The sequence below is a fragment of the Miniopterus natalensis genome, chromosome 4 (assembly GCF_054644295.1).
Source record: "Miniopterus natalensis isolate mMinNat1 chromosome 4, mMinNat1.hap1, whole genome shotgun sequence".
Lineage (NCBI taxonomy): Eukaryota > Metazoa > Chordata > Mammalia > Chiroptera > Miniopteridae > Miniopterus > Miniopterus natalensis.
In genome coordinates this window covers 63,812,534-63,832,504 of record NC_142084.1, presented here as the reverse complement: position 1 = coordinate 63,832,504, position 19,971 = coordinate 63,812,534, and the positions used below count along the sequence as shown (strand labels likewise).

At 55.3% G+C, this 19,971-nt stretch overlaps 3 protein-coding genes across 5 annotated transcripts in view; 2 read left to right on the top strand and 1 right to left on the bottom strand.

Annotated features, from left to right (window-relative positions):
* The first annotated feature begins 1,603 nt into the window (after nucleotides 1-1,603).
* Nucleotides 1,604-3,549, top strand: SMIM44 (small integral membrane protein 44). Its single transcript, XM_087815998.1, has 3 exons — nucleotides 1,604-1,774; nucleotides 2,906-3,115; nucleotides 3,311-3,549. Exons 2-3 carry the CDS (start codon nucleotides 2,914-2,916, stop codon nucleotides 3,547-3,549), a joined length of 441 nt encoding a protein of 146 aa, XP_087672124.1. The 5' UTR covers nucleotides 1,604-1,774; nucleotides 2,906-2,913.
* Nucleotides 3,550-4,941: 1,392 nt separating this feature from the next.
* SMIM24 (small integral membrane protein 24) lies at nucleotides 4,942-6,989 on the top strand. Its single transcript, XM_016197932.2, has 4 exons — nucleotides 4,942-5,168; nucleotides 5,466-5,577; nucleotides 5,868-5,930; nucleotides 6,863-6,989. The coding sequence occupies exons 1-4, from the start codon at nucleotides 5,093-5,095 to the stop codon at nucleotides 6,987-6,989; spliced, it is 378 nt and encodes a 125-aa protein (XP_016053418.2). The 5' UTR covers nucleotides 4,942-5,092.
* An 11,269-nt stretch (nucleotides 6,990-18,258) lies between these two features.
* The window catches only part of NFIC (nuclear factor I C), a 56,548-nt gene continuing 54,835 nt past the window's right edge, over nucleotides 18,259-19,971 (bottom strand). For all 3 annotated transcript variants that reach the window (XM_087816637.1, XM_087816635.1, XM_087816636.1), the window contains one exon: nucleotides 18,259-18,466. In XM_087816637.1, the coding sequence (XP_087672763.1) occupies nucleotides 18,449-18,466 (18 nt within the window). In that variant the 3' untranslated portion in view covers nucleotides 18,259-18,448. The remainder of the gene's footprint in view (nucleotides 18,467-19,971) is intronic.

Below are 19,971 nucleotides of genomic sequence, written 5' to 3'. Positions count from 1 at the left end.
CTCCTGAGATGGCATGAACACAGATTTACTGCACACAGTCACAAAAACAAATTGGTTGCACAGATTGATTGCACACAGTCACCAAATAAGCCCAAATATCACCATGTTGCGCGGGTGCTCGGGTCAACAGCCAACAGCCGGGCCTCAGGATCTTGCCCTCAGCGGAAGCCGTGTGGCATGTTTGACTTCCGAGGCGTGTTCGAAACCGAAGCATTTCCTTCCGGGTTTATGGCCCTTTTAAATCGAAATGTTCATCAATGGAAACATTTGAAAACTGAGGTACCACTGTATGACCCCCCTTTTTTTAAATCCTCACCTGAGGATTTCCATTACTTTTCAGAGAGAGTGGAAGGGAGGAGTGAAAAACGTCGATGTGAGAGAGGCACGTTGGTTGGTTGCCTCCTCAAGGGCCCTGACTAGGGCTGGGGGCTGGGCCTGCAGCCCAGGAACATGCCCTTGGCGGGAATTGAACCCGAGGCCTTTCAGTTTACAGGCTGACATGCTAACCACTGAGCCAAACCAGCCAGGGCCAAAACACAGCCTCTTTTCTGCTCACAACTCTTCTGGCATCAAGTGCGTGAATTTTCCACAGCAGTTTTCTATTTCTCTGCGGATACCAGCTGCTGTCCTCCTGTAAGTTAGTCTTGACACTAATGACCCGGAATTAGTGCAGACCCTACAGTTTCAGGGTACAGGAATGCCACCACTTTAAACAGGTTCCAAGCCCAGTCCTCCTGTACCTTTGATCCATCAGGGTTCTCACAACCCCCTCCTCAAATTTGAGGATTTGCTAGGACAGTTCACAGAACTCAGGAAAAGACTTTACTTACCCATTTATTGTAAAGGACACACAGGGCTAGTTCTGGAAGGGTCCTGAGCACAGGCGCTTCTGTCCCAGTGGAACTGGGGTGCCCTGCACCACCTTCCTGGAATGTGGAAGCCCCCTGAGCTCCTTGATTTCATGTTTTTATGGAAGGTCCATCACTTCAGCACTGCTGGTTGGTGCAGGCAGGGTCCGGGGTGGGGTTAAAAGTTCCCCCTCATCTGGCTGGTGTTGCTCAGTGGTTGAGCATCAACCTATGATCCAGGAGATTGAGGTTTGATTCCCGGTCAGGGCACATGCCCGGGTTTCAGGCTCGATCCCCAGCAGGGGATGTGCAGGAGGCATCCGATCAATGACTCCCTCACTATTGATGTTTCTATCTATCCCTCTCATTTCCACTCTCTGAAATCAATAAAAATTTTAAAAATAAGAGTTTCCTTTTACTCATGGTTAGTTTATGGGCCTCAGCCCCATCCTCATTAGCCCAGCTCAGGTATAGTGGGAGGGGCGAATTAAGAAGCACAAAGGGACTCACCCTCATCACTCAGGAAATGACAGGGTTTTAGGAGCGCTGTGCCAGGAACCTGGACTAAGTTCAAATATACGTTTCTTATGATCTCAGTGTCACCGGCACCCCATCTTCCTGGGAACTCCTCAGGAACCCTGCATTTGCCCAGCTTCTCTCCCCCAACTCTGGGACCCCGCAGTCCTCCTCTCCCCCTCTTCCCCTCCACTGTCTGTAGGGGAATCTAATCTCACCTGTGCTGAGTCGGGGCTCCCCTGAATTCCACACTCGAGGTCCAACTGCCCCTCCACATCTCTGTTTGATGTTGATGAAACGCCCCAAACCCAGTATGTCCTTACATTTCCTCATATTACTTCCGAAGTTGCTTCTCCCACAGGAAGTGGAAACTCTATCATTCTAGGTGCTCAGCCTAAAAACATTCAGGTGTGACCAATTTAAAACCTACCCCAGGTGCGCACACTTGCCTCCTCTCTTCTACCTCCACCCAGGTCCAGCCCCAGCATCGCCAACCTGGACCAGCTCAGTTCTCTCTGCCTCCATTGGCCACAGTCTGTCCTCCCCACAGCAGCCAACAGAGGGTGCCATTGAGCACCCGAGTCAGGTTTCTTCTCTGCCCACAGTCCTCCAGGGCTCCCACCTCGCTGGGGATGGGGAGAAGCCCAAGTCCACCCCAAGGCCCACAAATCCCTGCACAACCTGCCCCATCCTCTCCCTGCCCTCACCTCCTCTCCTTGCTCACTCTGCTCCAGCCACATGGGCCTCCTTACTGTTCCTCCAACATACCAGACACAGTCCAGCCTCAGGACCTTTGCACAGGCTGTTCTCTCTGCCTGGAACACTTTTCCCCCTGGTACCTCCATGGCTGGTTCCCTTCCTCCTCTGGGTCTCTGTTCACATGTCATCTCAGTATGGCATTAGCTACCCTGTTTTAAACTTTAACTCCCCTCCAAGCAGTACCAACCCCTTAGACCATGGTCTCTGCCCCTCCCCACCCCCAATACCACTCTTCATTTTTTTCTTTTTTTTAATCTTCACCCGAGGATATTTTCCCATTGCTTTTCAGAGAGAGTGGAAGAGGGGAGGGGAGGGAGAGAGAGAGAAACATCCATGTGAGAGAGACACATCGCCTGGTTGCCTCCCCCATGCGCCCCAACCAGGGCTAAGGATTGAACCTACAACCGAGGGAACCCTTCAGTCCTCAGGCCAACGCTCTAACCACTGAACCAAACCGGCCAGGGCCCATTCTTTATTTTTTAATCTAATACATAATTTAGCCTAAGGTTATGTTTTTTTCAGTCCATTTCCCCACTTTGAATGTCAGCTCCACGAGGGCAGGGGTTTTCCCAGGAGAGGGCAGAGCCCGCGCGAAGGCCCCGGGCGAGGTGCGCGGGCCCCGCAGGTGTGGCTGGCGTGGAGCCGGGAGGGCTCCCGGGCGGAGGCGATTACGGCTGCGATTCATCCAGGCAGATGGTGGCCGTAGAGAAGCCCGATCTGCTTACCCAAAGCCCCTTAATACTTCCGCTGCACGGGTCACCTCTGGGCCTCTGCTGCTCCAGTGGCCGCCATGCCCGGGCTGGTGGATGGGGCGGGGGCCGAGAGCTGGAGCCAGGCCCCGCCGCTGTACAAGGAATACCGCCCGCCGCCGCTGGACGCCATCCGCCTGCCCAGGTACGCGCTGTACCTGCTGCTGGCCGCACTCCTGGTGGTGGCCGTGGCCTATGCCATTGTCGGGCATCTCATCAAGGACCTCGCCCATGACCTGGCTGGTGAGCCCCAACCCACCATCAGCCTGATGGGCTAGTGCTGGGCCCCGGAGGGGGTTGGTCTTGGGGCCTCTCCCAGTCAGGGAGGTTAGGAGGGTGGACAGGGGACTGGGGAGGCTGAGGGCCTCTATGGGTTCAGTGCAGGGGGTGGAGGGTGGGCAGGGCCCGGGGAGGCTCCTCACCAGCCTCTTGCCACAGACTGGGCCTTTGGCCCAAAGCCAGACCAGGAAGATGCCCCCCGGGAGCTGCGCCCAAGCCTGGAGGGTGAGGATCTGGAGGAGCTAGACCTGCAGCTGGCCCTGGCCTGGCGGGGTGACGACGACACTGGCGGGGGTGACGAGGGGGCCCCTGCAGTAGCCCTGGCCCGGGTCCCCCAGTGCCCCTCCATCGCCTTCAAGGAACCACCCACTCAAAGCTCCTTCTGGAGGCTGGACTGAGCTGGGTACTGCCCTCGGACCCAACGCCTGGATGCCAGCTGCTTTGGAATTGTACTGACCAGACTTGCGCTCATCGAGTCCTTTCCCCACTGAGCTGCACTGTCTTGGCAGAGAACATTCTCTTTCTTGGCTGGCAGGTTCTGGTGGGTGGACACTAACTGTTCCCACACTCCTGCTCCCCAGTCTCCCAGAGTTTAACCCCACCCAGCCCCCACCAAGCTGTTGGGAATCTGTAAAACAAGAATACCAAGAAGATTTTAAAAATAGTAATAGTTGCCAGCCCTTACCTAGTTGTTAGTATGTGCCTGCTATCGTGTTAAGTAAGCCCTTTCCATGTATTATCTCATTTAATCCTCTGAGGGGGACTTAGTGCACCCATTTAACAGATGGGGAAACAGAAGCACACAGCCCAGAAATGACTTGGTTGGGGTTCTGCCCCCACTCGCTCTGCTGGGCTCCTCTACCTTCAAATATCCACACCCTCCACACCTCCACACCTCATTCCCAGCTCTGCTGCTCTGCCGCTGGATCTTTCTCTGGCAGTCCTGACTTCCCAGTTAGCCTGAGAACTTGAGGACAACACCTGAGGCTTCCTTCCTTTCCAAGCTTTGCACAGGACAGGGCATACAGTAGGAGCTTCATATATGCCTGCTGGCTGGTTCAAGTGGGCCTCTTCTAGGGCTGGGTTGCCTGAGCAATGTCACCTGAGTGGCCCATCTGCACAATGGTTATAGTCAGACCTCAGGAAAGGAGGAGGCTCCGGGTATACAGAAGGTACTCTATAAATGCATGTGCAATGATGCTGGCATTCCCCAGCCCCCAGGAACCCTGCGGAGGCCTCACAGGCCTGAAGAAAAGCCAGCTCCCCACCCCCTGGCCTTCCTGCCATGTGCCTGGGCTGTGGCTGTCCTGTGGGTCCTCTTCCAGTCCAGCGGGGCCCCCTATCTAATCAACCCCGGGACCAAAGTTGACGGGCAGGAGAGCCTGGAGCCTGAGTCATCAGCTCCCTAGGGTGCCCCGTTCTCTGGCCACACGGGAGTGGCTGGGTTTGGTACTGGGCACATCGCCCATCCCTGCCAGTTCAGATGCTCACCCTGTCAGTGACTGTGGGTCCCCAGGGGTTGGGGAGCCAGGATGAGACAGCATAAACTGGTGGTGAGGGAGACCTGAGGTCAAATCTGCACGACCTCTGTGCTCCTGGTCTCACTGAGCTATGAAATGGGGGTGGTAAATTTTGTGGGGTGTTCAGAGAAGGAAACAACATAACCCATAAAAGCGCTGAGCCTAGGCCCAGAAAAGAAGGTTAGAGCCATCTCAGCCTCAGGGTGCCAGGCTCCCTGGGTTAATTGTTACACCAGGTCCAGACTCTGCCCTCCCAGGGGGAAGGGAGGGATGCCAACCAGGTAGGGTAAAGGAAGGGCCTGCCCCTGCCCCTGCCTCGGACCCACCTGCGCCTTATCAGGGGCTGGGCAGGGCCTCACAAGGCCAAAGAGGACTATGCTCATCTGAACGGCGCACTCCAGCTGCTGGCTCCTCCAAGGCCATGGAGACCCTGGGGACCCTGGAGACCCTTCTCGTGCTCAGCGCCCTGCTCCTCTTGCCTGCTGAAGCACAGCAGGGTAGGGAGGTCCCACCTCTAGGGCCGTGGGGTGGGGAGGGGCTGTGGGGACGAGCTCACCATATCCTCTGAGAAGAGGGGGCAGGCAGAAGACGAAAGGCATCGGGCCCTTCTTGGAGCTCACCTCCCCAGGCTGAGTCCCCAGCACCCTTCCCTTCTCTAAAACCCATCTGTGACACCCAGCGCCTTTCCAGGACCCTATCTGTCTAAGCAACCCTCGCTCCCTTCTCCCCTTCACCTTCGGCGGGGCCCTGCATTCCCCCACCTCTGAGTCCCACCTCCCCACACCTTCCAACAGCCACAGAACGTCGCCTGAAGCCGTGGCTGACGGGCCTGGCCGCTGTTGTGGGCTTCCTGTTCATAGTCTTCATCCTCATGCTGGTCAACCGCATCTGGTGTTCCAAAGGGAGGTGGGAGCCCCTCTCCCCACAGCCCCCCACAGCTGCCTGGCCCTTCCCCCTCCCCCTCCCCCAAATGCTGGGCACCCCCTCCCACTTCCTAACCCTCTCTGGTCCCTTCCCCATCTCCCCATTTCCCTGCTATTCCTTAGATCCCCATTGCACAGACCAGGATAGTCATGCAGCCCACCCCTCCTTGCTTCCTGGAGTTCATGATCCCCAACCCTGGGAAGACTGGGGTGAGGCTATCCCCATTTCCCATCCTTCACTCCCCTTCACCCCCGTCTCCATCTCTCCTAAAGCGCTGAGGACGAGGAATCCATGTTCAGAATGGAGACCAGCCTGTACCAGGACATGGACCTGAGGTACTGCCTGTGTGTGTGTAGACGTGTGAGTGGGTGTGGGTGTGTGTCAGGGGGTCTCTGTGAGCCCCCTCCTGGGGGAAGTGGGTGTGTACAAATTACCTCTTTTTGTCCTTGAACACCTCAAGCACGTTCCTGCCTCAGGGCCTTTGCACTTATTGTGGGTTCTAATTGGAACCCCTTTCCTCGTATCTTCTGGCTGATTCCTTCTTCAGTCCTTGCTCAGGTGTCTTCTCCTCATAGAAGCCCATCCTGACCACAAGCTTTCCTGACACTGTGTCCCACAGCCATGAGGGCAGGACCAGGGACCAAAGGTTTGGGGACAGAAGTGCAGGAGCTGGGAGGAGACCAGCCTGGCTGAAAGATTCTCAGCTAAGCCCAAGATGTGCCATCCATCCATCAGTCCATCCATCCACCCACCCACCCTCCCACCCATCCACCTGTTCCTGCCACCCATCCACCTGTTCCTCCCACCCATCCACCTGTTCCTCCCACCCATCCACCTGTTCCTCCACGGGCAACTGAGCTTTAGTTTCTGCCTTTGTGAAGTGGAAACAGCAATGTTGCCTCATTAGGGTTGTTTTGAGGATTCAATGAAGATTCTTTCTTCTTTTTTTTGTAAAAAAATGTTTTTATTGATTTCAGAGAGAGGAAAGGAGAGGGAGAGAGAGAGAAACATCAGTGATGAGTCATTGATGGGCTGCCTCCTGCACGCCCCCTGCTGGCGATTGAGCCCGCAGCCCGGGCTTGTGCCCCGCCCGGGAATGGAACCTCCATCTCCTGGATCCTAGGTCGATGCTGCCCGCTGAGCCACGCCCGGAGGGCTGAAGATACTTTCTGTAAAACACTCATCACAAGGCCTGCACAGGTACATTTCCATGAAATGGTAGGGACTCTGTTTCTTATTGTGGCCTGGGGCCTTTGTGTCTCTGCAGTAAAGAAGGCAAGAGGGAGAAGAGAGAGGAGAAGGCCAAGAAGGAAGGAGAGAGCAACTTGGGGCTGGAACTGGAGGAGAAAGAGGAGCCCAGAGACCAGGAGAAAGCCAAGATCACGGCCATGTGAAGCTTGCCTGCCCGCCTCCTCCAGGCAGACCCCCAGAGATGCCTCTTCCGCACCCTATAACAAATGACCTGGACCTAAAACCACAGAAATACTCCATCTGGGGTGGGAACCCTGTGCCCGAATGAAGAGGCTTGGGACTTGCCTTACCCCCACCAGGAGGGCTCTTTGCACCTTGCATAGTCTCTATGCACCCTCCTTCCTGATTCGTCCTGTGTAGTGATTCTTCTTGCACTTGTTATGAGGACCCCCCCCCCCCCCATCTCATGGCTCTCCCGCTTCTACCCACTGTCTGGTTTCTTTTCCCTCTGCCTGATACCTCTTGGTTAGACCCTCCTCCCTCAGGACCAATATGAGCTAGGGATTGCCTCTTGGGGACCTGCATTAAAGAATTGATCAGAGCCTTTCAGAAGTGCTCCTGTTGTGTCTTGGGACTATTTCCCCCTGAGAGGCAGCTTTTGGTTTTGGGGGCAATGCCCAGGCAGGAACGAAGATCAGGCTGCACTGATGCCCTGGGCAGAGTAAACACTTCCCTGCAATCTTGATTTTGCTGCCCTGAGCCCTGGACTTTGAGCCCCCAGGGCTGTCTCCCTGGAAATTCTTGCTTCCTCCTACCCCATGTTTGGGTCACGTAACTCTGTAATCCCATTTCTGAGAACTGGGTTTTGGATGGGGGCCTCAGGGCCCTGCATTTTCTTGGGATGGAACAAGCATTTTCTCCTCCCAGTTTCCAGCCTTCCCTTTCTCACTTTCTCTGTGCCCTGGATGTTAGCTATTTCTTAATAAATATTCTTAATGAGGTCTTTGACAAAATGTGGCATTTGGAGCTCCATCCTGGGGCCCATAGCACCCAGAAGGCTTCTAAGAACACTTCCAGGATTGCCCACCAGGTGGGCAGGAAAACCATAAAAAAACAAACAAAATAAATGCCCTAATAGATGCTCCCACTGAACACCTGGTATCTTTACCCTCTCTCTGTCTCTATCAATACCTAATTAGCCCCATTTCCCAGATGAAAATACTAAGGCTTTGAAAGACGTTAGCCACTGGGGCGGGTCTCCCTGGCTGTTTTGGCAGAGCCTGGACTGGAGCTCAGGCTGCCCAAAATATGGGTTTGTGGGCTGTGGCTAAGGTCAAATTTGGAGGTTCAGATCTTAGGAGCTAATGGTGGGGTTTGGGGTGGGGGGGTATTCTTTCCTCGCTGTGGTTCCTACCTGGGAGAACTGTTTCTCTGCAGTGCTATGTGTCCCTGGGGAAGGTGGCCTGACCTCTCTGAGTCTCAAGTCAGCTCTTTTGCAATATGAAGACAAGAGTTCTGACCATCAGTCTGAGGCTTGAAGGAGGCACTGGGGCATAAGGGCCATTGCAAGGCCTGACACATAGTAGGTTCTCAGGAAATGAGTTCCCCACCTTTCCTGAGCCTTCCCCTCCCATGGCTCTGACTGTGGGGAGTGAGGGGGTCAGGGTGAACTTCAGGGAGACAGGGCACTGGGATACTCAGGACCCAGGGAAGGGGGCCCCATCTCCCATTTCCTTTGGCACTGGCCACACCCTGCCCTGGGGTGCCCTGGGCAGCCCACTTCCTCCTCCAGCCAAGGGTGCACCCCAGAACCTGCTGGACAGGAGCAAGGACAGACCAGGATGGACAGATTCTGGATGACCCCCAGTGACTCTCCCTTCAGGCAGCTCCGGTCCTGAGGCAGATTCAGGCCCAACCCTGCAAGGCCTTGCGGGGCAGGGAGGTGGAGGAAGGAGGGAATCCCAACCTGGCAGCCAGGCCGCTGACCCTGCGCTGCTCCTGCCCACAGTGGCCTAGAGGAAGGCGTGGCTGATGGGCCACACTGGCCTTTTCTTCCCCATCTTCATCCTCACTGTGGCCTATGCCACTTGGTAGAGCGAGTCTCATGACAGGTGGTCCCCACCCTCTCTGAGCCCCGCCCTCCCTTGCCCTCTCCCCTCTGAGCCCCTCTCCTCTCAGCCTCCTCCCAGGAGGCAATTGAGGGCACCAGGGGTAATTCTTTGATTCAGAATCCATGGGGGCCTCACATAACCTTGCTGACTTCCCTCCTGACTTCCTACCTGCCAAACAAGGTGGCTTCCTCACAGAGGACCCCATCCCTACATGTACTTCAAATGGACCTGCAGTCTTTATCACCCTGCCTGAGCCCATTCATTCACGCATCCACTTACCCACCCGTCCATTTATCCATCCTCTCGTCCAACCCTCTCCTTCCAGCCATCCATTACCCCTCCCCCCTCCTTCCACCCCTCATCATCCACCCGTCTGTCCAGCCCTCTGTCTGCCCACCCACCCATCACTCATCCTTTCACCCACCCACTTACCTTCCCACCACGTGTCCACACACCCATCTGCCCAGCCATCCACGCATCCGCTCACTCGCCTATGCACACAGAAATGGGCCCACCCCTCATGTCTCTGCCCATCCACTCACACAGTTTTGAGATCAGGAAGCCAGAGGGGCCAGATTTGGGCTCATGTAGCTCAAGCCTGGGCCCCAGCACTTCCTTCCTCTTCAAACTGGGCAAATGTCCTCACCTGCCTGAGCCTCCGCCTCCTCTCTGGACAATGGAAACAAGGGTGCGGGACAACAAGGGTGAGAGAACTGTAAGAGGCCTGGAACACTTAAGGCCTTACGAAATTGGGTTATCTGGTCCCTTCTTGTCTCCACAGCAGTGAAGAGGGAACAGGAGGCTGGGAGAAAGGAGAAGGAAGGAGTGGGCGACTGGGGGTTGGAGCTGAGGGAGAAAGGAGCCTCCAAACTATGCAAGGATGGCGAACCCCTCCTCATGAAGGCGTCCTGCTCAGCTCCACCAGGCAGCTCCCAGGGTTGACCCAATGCCTGTTCTGCACCCTGTAAGGAAAGACCTGGTTCTGGGGCCAGCAAAATGACCCCATCCGGGTGAAGTGTCCCTGAATGAAGAGGGCCCAGGACCCACCCAAAGTCCCTCCTGGAGGGCTCTTTGCATGTTCCCTGGGCATTACACCCCCTCCCCAAGCTTGGTCTCCACCCAATAATTTTTCTCAAGCTTGGAGCATAACCCTGGACTAAGCTCTCCACATCCCCGAGTCCCCCACCATCTTATCTCTACCCAGTCTGCATTGCAGGGATATTTATTATCTACTGCCTGATTTATTTTCTTACCTCTGATTTCTGCTGCCCTTTGGATTTCATCAGAGAAGCCAGCTCTTCCTCCTCCCCTCCTACTTCCAAGACCTTTTGTGGCCCTGCTCCCAGTTCATAGGAATTACTTGGCTCCCAGCCCCTCTCCTAGCCTCGGTTTCCATCTCTGCCACATGGGAGCAGCCCAAGCCCCATTTTCACTGGCAAAAGGGAAGGTGGGGAGAAACTGTGCAAATGGTTCTGCCTGTCTTTGCATGACCCAGGGCAGAGCCAGCCCTCCTCCTGTAATCTTGCTTTTGCAGTTCCTGAATGTGAACTTTGAGCAGGCTCAGCACGGGAACTGTTTCCTAGGAGATGAGGGCCCCTCCCACCACATGCTGAGTTTCAGGGCCCTGCCTGGAAGCTGCGACACCCAGGAGCTGAGGTTTGAGGGTGCATGTCATCATCACCCCACTCTTCCTGGCCAGCACTCCTGGTGGCGGCTCCACGGAGAAAGAGCTGGAGTCCCAGCTTCCTTGTTGTGTGGTCCCAGTCAAGTGACTTAATCTCTCTGTGCCTAAGTGTCTTGCCCTGTTAAAGGGGAGGAAAATAACTAGACCCTTCATAAGTCTTCATGAGGACTAAGTGAAATGATGTCTACAAAACTCCTGAGCACAGAATCCAGAACCAAAAAGCTGGCCAATAAATGCCAGCTTTTTGTTAGGCTGAAATGGTGATGGTGGGGCAGGGTGCATGAGACTCCCCCCTCAGGCTAGGGGAATTCTGAAGGTCAGAGGGCGTGTTTTCTTATTATTTTTAATCCTCACCCGAGGATATGCTTTACAGCTTTTAGAGAGAGAGGAAGGGGGAGAGAGAGAAACATCGATGTGAGAGAGAAACATCAACCAGTTGCCTCTCGGATGCATCCTGACCAGGGACTGCACGGGAAACCCAGGTATGTGCCCTGACCCGGGGATCCAACCAACGACCTTTCAGAAGACACTCCAACCAACTGAGCCACACTGGCCAGGGTCAGAGCCGGAGGGTGTGTTTTCTGACTACAGCTCTGGGAGCGCAGGAACTTTCTGCCTCCAGTCTCCTCTGTGCACAGTCTGGGGGTTCCCAGTGTGTGGGATGCTGGCGAGGGAGGGAAGGGAGAGGGAGGGCCTGTTTGGACTCCTCCCTTTCTGCAGGTGGCAGAACTTCCCCACTAGGGGGCATCTGGAAATTGGGGGGGGGGGCGTTCTGTGCGTTGTTAAAAGCCTGCCTCCCTTTTATGGTATTTAATGGGGACCTAGGGATGGTAAACAGCCTGCAGTGCTGAGACAGCCCCCAAAAGCCAATAACTGCTTCATCCTAGGGGCCAATGGCTGAAAAACCTGAGGCATTACTTGAGATTAAAGGCCAGAATGAGTTTCCCAGTCCAACCCCGCTGAGACCCCTCTGGCTGAGCTCAACCCCAGATTAGCCCCCCCTAAAGAAACTCCTGCTAGTGCCCCCATTTCCTGCTGTGGGGAGGGGCTGGACTTGGGGATGGGGACAGAGGTGGGAGAGGCTGCTTGCTGACCTCTCCACAGAGAACCTGGTCTCTGGGTCCAGGTCCTCAGACTGCCCACAAGGGGGTGCCAGAACCTCACTGCTGAGGGCAGGAGAACCGCTGCATCCTAGGACTGGAGAGGGTTGGAGACAACAGGGTACAGCTGGGAAGAGCCTGGACCCAGAGCTCACTCAAACCTACCATCTAAAGCAGGTCTCTGCCCCTCGGCATTGCTGAAATTTGGGGTTGAATCGTCCTCTGTAGTGGGCTGTCCTGGGCACTGTGGGGTGCTGAGCAGAAGCCTGGCCTCCACCCATTCAATGCCGGTAGCTTCCCCCAGTTAAAACCACAGATGTTCCCACTGTGATATGTCCCCTGGGACATCTAATCTAAAGGTCTCAGGACACCTGCCAGCTCACTCAAAGTGTTGGGGTCCTTGTTTCCTGTGGTCACCCGTCTTGCCCCTCCAGCCTCTTCCCTGGCACAGAACACAGAACAGTCTGCACTGAACACAGAAAGGACCAAAGACAGCCAGAACGAGTCGAAGCGTAGCTTGTTTAATTTTTATACATTTTTTCTTTTTTTGCCTTTTATTGAATCTTTTATGGAACCCCTCTTTTTCTTTTTTTTTTTTCTTTTTTTGCATAGGGAAACAAACAAAATAACAGCCAGAGTCACTTTCTGTAAATGGTACTTAGGCGCGTCTGCGAAAACCAAAATGACTGCGTAATATACAAGGTTATGATTGGAGCATGGTGTGAAGGAGCAGGGTGGGTGAGCCAGGGGAGGGAGAAGGCGAGGCCGAGGTCTGCTCACATGTCACCTTGTCCCCCATCCGGTCCCCACACTGGGGAGGGGGAGGGGCAGACCCAGCCAGAACCTCTCCCCCATGAGCACGGGGTGTGTGTGTGGGTGTGTGTGTGTTATCCGGTATGTGTGGCAAGCAGAAAGCAAGAAACAGAGTAAACTATCCTGGTAATATCAGTAAAATACAAAATGAGAAAAAAAACCTCAAAAAAATATCTTGGAGAGAAAAAGAAAATGAACAGCAACACCACCAAAAATTTTAAGGAGGGAAAGAGGGAAAGAGGGAGGAAGGAAGGAAGGAAGGAAGGAAGGAAGGAAGGAAGGAAGGAAGGAAGGAAGGGAGGGAGGGAGGGAGGGAGGGAGGGAGGGAGGGAGGGAGGGAGGGAAATTCAGGGAAAAATGGGTCTCTCTCCCTCCTCCCTGTGCCCCCCCCCCCCATGCTGTGCGCTCTGTCCCTTGCTTGGACACTGCTTGTCCTTCCCCAACGTGGGGTCCTAGGGGGTGGGAGGGCAGGAAGCTGGGGGCAAGGGCCGGGACCCCTGGACTTGAAGGGGCTTTGGTTTTGGGGGGCCTGGCTGGGACCCAAGATAGGAGGCTCAACAGAAGTGTCGATGCATCTTGGGAGTGGGCTTTGGGATTCCCAACTGGAGTAGGCCTTGAAAGCTCCTGTCCCCTTTCCAGTGGGTCGCCTTCTAGCCAGGAGGTGTGAATGGGGGGCTATAGCTTGGGGGTGACTTCCTTCCCCTCCGGAGCCCTTATTCCTGTTAGATCCTACCTCCTTTCCTCTGAGGCCTGCCCCTACCCCTGCCCTGGGAGCCGGGGAGAACTCCAAAGCCACACCAGCAGACATGTGAGGCACTGCTTGGGAAAAGTCTGTTTTGGTATCACTGGCAACAAGTCCTGCTGGTATGGCTTTGGGTCTGTCTCCCTGCCTGGCTGGGGGCAGGGGTGGGGGTGGGCATCTGGGCCACTTCTGACCCCACACACTCTGAAATGCTTAGGAATGGGTGGATGAGGGGAGGCCGTGCCAACTTGGAGGCGGGACTTGTAGAAAGTGTCCAAAGCTGCAGAAATGGGGAAAGATGAGAGGATGTGGAAGAAGCTGGCCGAGGGTGGATCTCTAAAATCTCTCTCCCAACATCATCCAGAAAGTAAGTAAAAATCAGGGTCTCAGCGAGAGAATCCAGGCCAAAATAAAAAGTAGACACTGTATAATATGTATTACAAGAAAAATTCATATATATATATATCCCTACACTGAAGGTCAAAGTACCATTGGAGAAGCCAGAGTGGGGAGGGGGCCTGTGTGCTCTCTCTTCCACGGGGCTGGGTGGTTGCTCATGGCCCCAGGGTCCTGCCTAACTGGCTACTGTCCAGTCAAGTCTGCTTGCCCCTGGAACACTGCTGTCTGTGGGGGCAGACAGAAGGTTCTGGAGCAGGGAGGGGATCCGTGGGGCTGAGGCTGGAAATGACTGCTGCTTGGGGAGCTGCAGCAGCCCCTCGAGTCTCCTCTGGGTTCCTTTCAGGTCTGATTGTCTAGCTCAGGGTGGGGCTCAGAACTTGGCCAGAACCTGAGTTCCAGACTTGGGCATGGGGGACCCCGATCCCCGTTTCCAGTCAGATAGGGCCAGCTCTTCTCACACCTCCCTCTCCATCCGGTTGCTGTCTGGTGCCCTCAACCATGAGAGATGGGGCGACTTGCATATATTTGGGAGGCTCCTCTATTCTTTCCCACAGCATGAGTCTCTAGACCCCAGGGTCAGGATGGGGGCTTCGCATGGGTGGGGATAAGTGGTGGGTGATGTGGGCTTGGGAAGGAATGGGGTTTGAGAAGATGTCAGTTTCATACATGTAAAAAAAAACCACACACACACAAAAAACAACCCAACAAAAGCCCCCATACCCACCTCGGGGCATAAACCCAAACTGCAGAGGTGGGTCAGGGGCCTAGTTCCTGGTGTTTCTGCCTTATTCTGCCTACAATGAGGGGTCTAGGAATTTTGCCCAACAGGGGACCCTGTAGCTTTTCCAAGAAATGGGAACCACCAGCCTGCCCCAGGATAACACACTGGCTGGGAAGGAAGTGCCTCCAGTACTCAGCAACGGTGCTGAAAGGGCAAGACCACACAACTTGGGGCAAGGAAGGGCGGCGCTGGGGGTGCAGTCCATGGAGGGACAGAATGGCCCCTGCAAAGCCCTTGCATGGGGTAGGGGAGAATAAAAACAAATCAGGCACATGAAAACTGACAGGCATGGCCTTGGGCTCTCTAGCCAAGTGACAGTTCATAAGGGCACTGTCATGGTTGGCTGAGGCCGAGGTCGGGGCTCTCCCTCTGTTCCCTGGGGCTTGCTGAGGTGTCTTTTGGGAAGAACGCATGGGATGAGCATATGATGGCTGATGAAAGCTGGGACGTTTCTGCAAAGTCCCATCGTGCTCTGGAGACAATTCTAAAGACCAGGGGGCAGCAGGCAAATAAATGGGGACCATCGTCCAACTGGTATCCCCATAGATGCTTGTGGGGGCCCAGGTGGGGGCCTGAGGTTGGAGAACCCAGCCCTTTGGTCTTCTCTGCTGGGACACCCCGCTAACCAACCGTCTGCTACTGTCTCACTTTTGACTGAGTTATAGGTAGAGGAAATTGAAACTTAAAAAAAGAAAGGGAAATGAGAAAATAAAAAACAAGGAAAAGACAACAGTATGGCCAGCCACCCAGACAGAGGCCTATGATGGGGGGTTCCCGTGACTGTCCCTGACCCCACTGGCCTCTCTAACTGGGCCTCCGATGGCTGGGCTGGACCTACAGGTACAGACAGACAGATATTGCATATATCAAGTTTGGTTTTTGTTTGTTTCATGCCAGATACCCTCCATAGTCACAGCTGGAAGACATAAAACTGGGTGCTGGGGGGCAAGGAGAGGGCAAGAGGGAACTGACACCCAAGGCTGGTCTCCAGGAATGGGGGACAAGGGAGTCCTTTGGCAAGAAGGATGGGGTACACAGGGGAAGAGAGGGGACCTCTTTGGGGGTGGGAGAGCAATTTGACCCTGAGCCAGAGGGACGCCAGCCTGCATGAGAGGTGGGATGGGGGAGTCTGGCTGTAGGCAGGGTGGCCATCCCATGGGGGTACTGCCTGGGGTCATGCGTGCATGCGTGGCGTCTGGGGGACTGGCCAGTGGCCCAAGAGCCAGGGCACACTCCTGAGGTCTGTCTGCTGCTATGGGTGGGGGCTTCAGAAATTACCCCTTGGAGCCCAGGGCTGGGGCTGGGGTTGGCGGAGCACCAGGGAGCACTCCCAATGCAGCAGGAGCCATGGAGACAGAGCCCAGGCAGGTGGGTGTGGGCAGTAGGGCAGATGACGGGGCAATTGCTCTGTGGATTGCTTTTTAGCGTGGAAATTTTTTTAAAGTTCTTATTTTTATTTTTTTTACAAATAGAAATACATCCCTTTTCCATTTTTACTTTTTATTTCATGTCATTGTTTTGTCTTTTTCTTTTTAACTACACGAGCAGGGCATGCAGCTACCTTTGCGCTGATATTGTTTAAAGGTAATACTTATTTTTGGAAGGCAAGGCACATCATGTGGTAGAAAATTTCGTGCAAATTAGGAAACATGGACTTTTTTAAAGGTATTTTTTTTTGTATCTTTTTTTAAAGAGGAGGGAGAGTGGTGAGGGCTGGGGCTGGGGGATAGAGCCGGGTATAGTCTGCCATGCAGTGTCAGCTGCAGTGAGCTGACAGCAGGAGCCAGGTCACAGGAGTCCTCGACTAAGCACCATGCAAAGTTAGGTCGCTGGGGGCTGCCAGGCGCCCCCTCCCCTACCATGCCTACCTGCACCCTAAGGTTCCCAGCTGAGAAGCTTCTGGATACCCTAGCTGCATGACCCACCCCTCCTGACCTCCCAAAGAACAGCCCATGTTTTGGTCCCCAATGGCCACCTGGAGGGGGCCCTGGGGATCCGCGGACGGACCAAGGTTTCTTGTACCCCTTTGGACAATGGGAGGTGGGAGTCAGTGGGGCAGGGTCTTGAGTCTTTCTCTTTATGGTCAAGTGGGTTCGCCAGGCCCCTCGGGCTGGTTTGGGAGGAAAGTCCGGTTTCTGGAGGTGGGGGGAGGCTGGCCAGGCCTGGGGGTACCAAGAGAAGGAGCTGAGGGCCAGGCTGGGAGCAGATGAGGTGGAGGCCCTGCTCAGGGCAATAGCTTTGGCCTAGGCCAGGGGTGGGGGTTGTGGTGGGGTAGATATTCCTCAGCGCCAGGCATGGAGGCTGGAGGTGGCCAGTGGGGGCTCAGATGGATGGGCCGGGAGGGGTCCCTGTGTTTGGGCCTGGTAACCCTAGAACACCTAACACTCCCTCCCAGGCCCCCCACCCAAGATGGCCATCCTGGGATGGGGGTGGGAATGGGGCTGGGGAGCCGGGGTTGGGGGCACCCGGTGTCCCCAGCTTAGTGTTTTTGGAGCGGCTCAACGGAAATCGCTTAGCAGATGGGAGGTCCCCTATGCAGCCGCAGGGGGCCCAGAGGTGCTGGCACCCCCCTCCATTAGAACCCCCACCTCATCTAGGATTGCAGTCCTTCTGGGGGCCCTGCTGCAATGCACCTCCCCAGCTGTGCCCACTTTGGGGGAGATAAAAGTGCAAACCGTAGTCCCCCTTTGGGCTGAGAGGCACCAGAGAGGGGGTGTCGCTCCAGGATGTAAGGCACTGGCAGAGGAGGCGTGGAGGGGGGCACACCAGTTTCCCCAGACCCTGCCCCCGCACCCCAGCACAGCAGGATGCTTGGGGATACCCAGCTCTGCCCCTCAGGCCCCCTGGGGGTCCCCATCTTTCTGAGGGGAGCATAGCAATGAGGGGTCGGGAACTGAAGGTGGCCAGGTTGTGGGGGAGGGGGTGGGGATGCCCACGGCCACTCTCACGTCTCAGCTGGACAAAGAGGGGTGGGCGGTGGGAATCAGGCACTTAATCCACTTGCTCTCACCTCCCACCTCCTCTGGGTAAGGGGGAGGGGTCCTCCCCTCCCAGGGTTCAGTGGGTGGAGACGCCAGATGACCTCCTTTCTTGAGGAGCTCTGGGTCTTTCCATTCCGCCTCCACAGCCCCTTCCTTGGAAAGTGCATTTCTTACAGTGTGTGCAACGTGGATCCCTCCCCCGGGGGTGTGGAGCCGCAGGCCAGCGGTGGGGGGTGGCCTTCTATGCCGCTGGGTGGGGCTGGGGGCAATTGCATAGAGACTTCTCCTCCCAAACAGACAGGCGTGGGGCTGAAAGACCGAGTCCAGAGCCAGCCCAGCACGTGCACGCTTTGGGGCAGGTAGAGATCCCATGACGGACCCCAGGAAACTCCTGAGAAAGAATCTGCCACATGTCCTTGTCCCCTGGTGATGCCTGGGGTCTCCCACAACCCTCTTCTGACCTTGTCACTTCCCTGCCCACCCCGGCCTCCATGGCACCTGCTTTCCTGCTTGGAAACACCAACACCAGTGTGGGAAGCCTGGCCAACATCCTGGCGGTGGTGACGATGGGGGCACGGGGGAGAGGTGGCCTTGCTGGGTGTCCTGCCCCGTGGGGCCTGGGCACGGGCACCAGGCTGCGCTCACCTGGTCCTGGTGGAGGTGGAGGTGGGCACCTGCCCTTCCAGAGCAGCAGTGAGAGATGAGTAACTTAGAAAGACCCCGGTGGCACTGTCATATCCTCATGTCCTCTACCAAGGGGTGGCAGGTCCAGCTGTGGCGTCCCGAGAGTCTGAAGCGTTGCCGTCTTTACCTTTTGTCTTCTTGCTTGGGTGGGTTTATTTTTATGATTTTTTTCCTGTTTGTCTTTTTTTTGGCCTTTTTTTCTTTTTTTCCTCCTGTGTGTATGTGTCTATGTGTTTTGTCTTTTCGGCTGGGCTGGGAGTCGGCAGGGTGTTCTTGCTTGCTCTAACTTTCCACCGAAAACGTAGGCTGGGGGCTGGCAGTGCAGCCCACCAGGGATGAAGGAGCAGGCCGTGGGAAGAAATCTTTCTTATCCCAGATACCAGGACTAGCCGGCCCCAGGGGGACACAGAGATAGAGAAGGAGAAAGAAAGAAAGTGGGGTCAGGCTCTGCCACTGCCCACACCCATCTCTGCTCCACCCACCTCTCCCTGACCTGGGACCGCTGTCTCCCCCAACCCAGATCTATCATCACTTGCTGGGTGACCCTGGGCAAGTGACTTTATCCCTGAGCAAGGCTACTAGATAAAACAATCCAGTGAAATCTAAATTCCCTATAAACCTTTTAGTATAAATATATACCATGCAACTTTTGGATTATATTTATATACCAAAGAGAAAAAAAAAATTTAATCCTTCATTTATCTGGAATTCAAATCTACCTGAGTGTCCTGTGGTTTTGTTTGCTGAATCAGACAACAGGAACTCTGACCCTCATTGCCCGTGGTTTCACTCTGCCTCCAAGTCAATTTTCTGCAGTGCCATCATATCCAGGCACTGTGACCAGGGTTGCTTCCTTTTCTATACAAATATTCTTCCATTTAATGATCCCCCCCCAAAACCCTGTGAAGGAGGGACCATCCCATTTCACAGTGGAGAAACTGGGGATCACAGAAGTCAAGTAATTTGCCCAAGGCCACCAGTGTGGGAAACACTTTGCAAAGTGGGAGACAGAGACTCCTGGAGGGGAAACCTGGCCTGCACTGGGCAGCTCCAGTGTCAGTCTCCACAGGGAAGTTGCTGCACAGACCTTTCCCCTGGAAATGTAACATGCCAGTGTGGGGTGCGCCTGGGGACCACTACCTCTTCCCTGAGGTCAGGGCAGTGCTGCTTCCCACCGCTGCTGTAAATCCCCTCCAACTAGGCCTTAAACCAGACTGTCCTACAGCGGCTAGGCCATCCCATCAAGCTAGTGCTATGGCTCCCAACCCCCACCTCCAACCAAGTTCAAGTTCATCTTGGCCATTACCTCATGTCTGGTTTCCCTTGGCAACCAGACAGACTCTGGGTGTGGCCCTCTCCAGTGATGACCGGCCTCCCTTTGGCCCTTCCTCCTTCCTTCCTCCCCTCCCAGGCCAGCTGCCCTGCTTTGGCCCCAGTAATGGGGCAGCACACTCAACTCAACATCCTCTCCCTCAGCTGAGAGGGAGACTGAGGCAGTGCAGTACCAGGGCTGAGGTCTGGGCTCTGGTATTCACCTGGGCTGCCTAGAGCCACCAGTATGGCTTTGGGCAGGTGGTGGCTTAACCCCTCTGTCCCTCAGTTTACTCATCTGCCGAAGGGGTGTGATGGGCTCCTGAGCAGAAAGGATCTGGTGTAAGATGCTTGGTCAGGGGCACCCCATCACACAGAAAAAGCGGGTAAGGTGTCAGAGTTCCTGGGACCCCCTCTGGGGGCCAAAATGATGGGTGGCTCAGGCCTGGGGGGATTGATGGAGAAGACAGGGAGTGTGTGGGGGGGTATGGAGGAGGGTAATCGACCAGGTGGAGAGCAATGGACATTGTTCAAGATGGGGCACTGATGGGGGGAGGGGATATTGATCAGGGGGAGGGG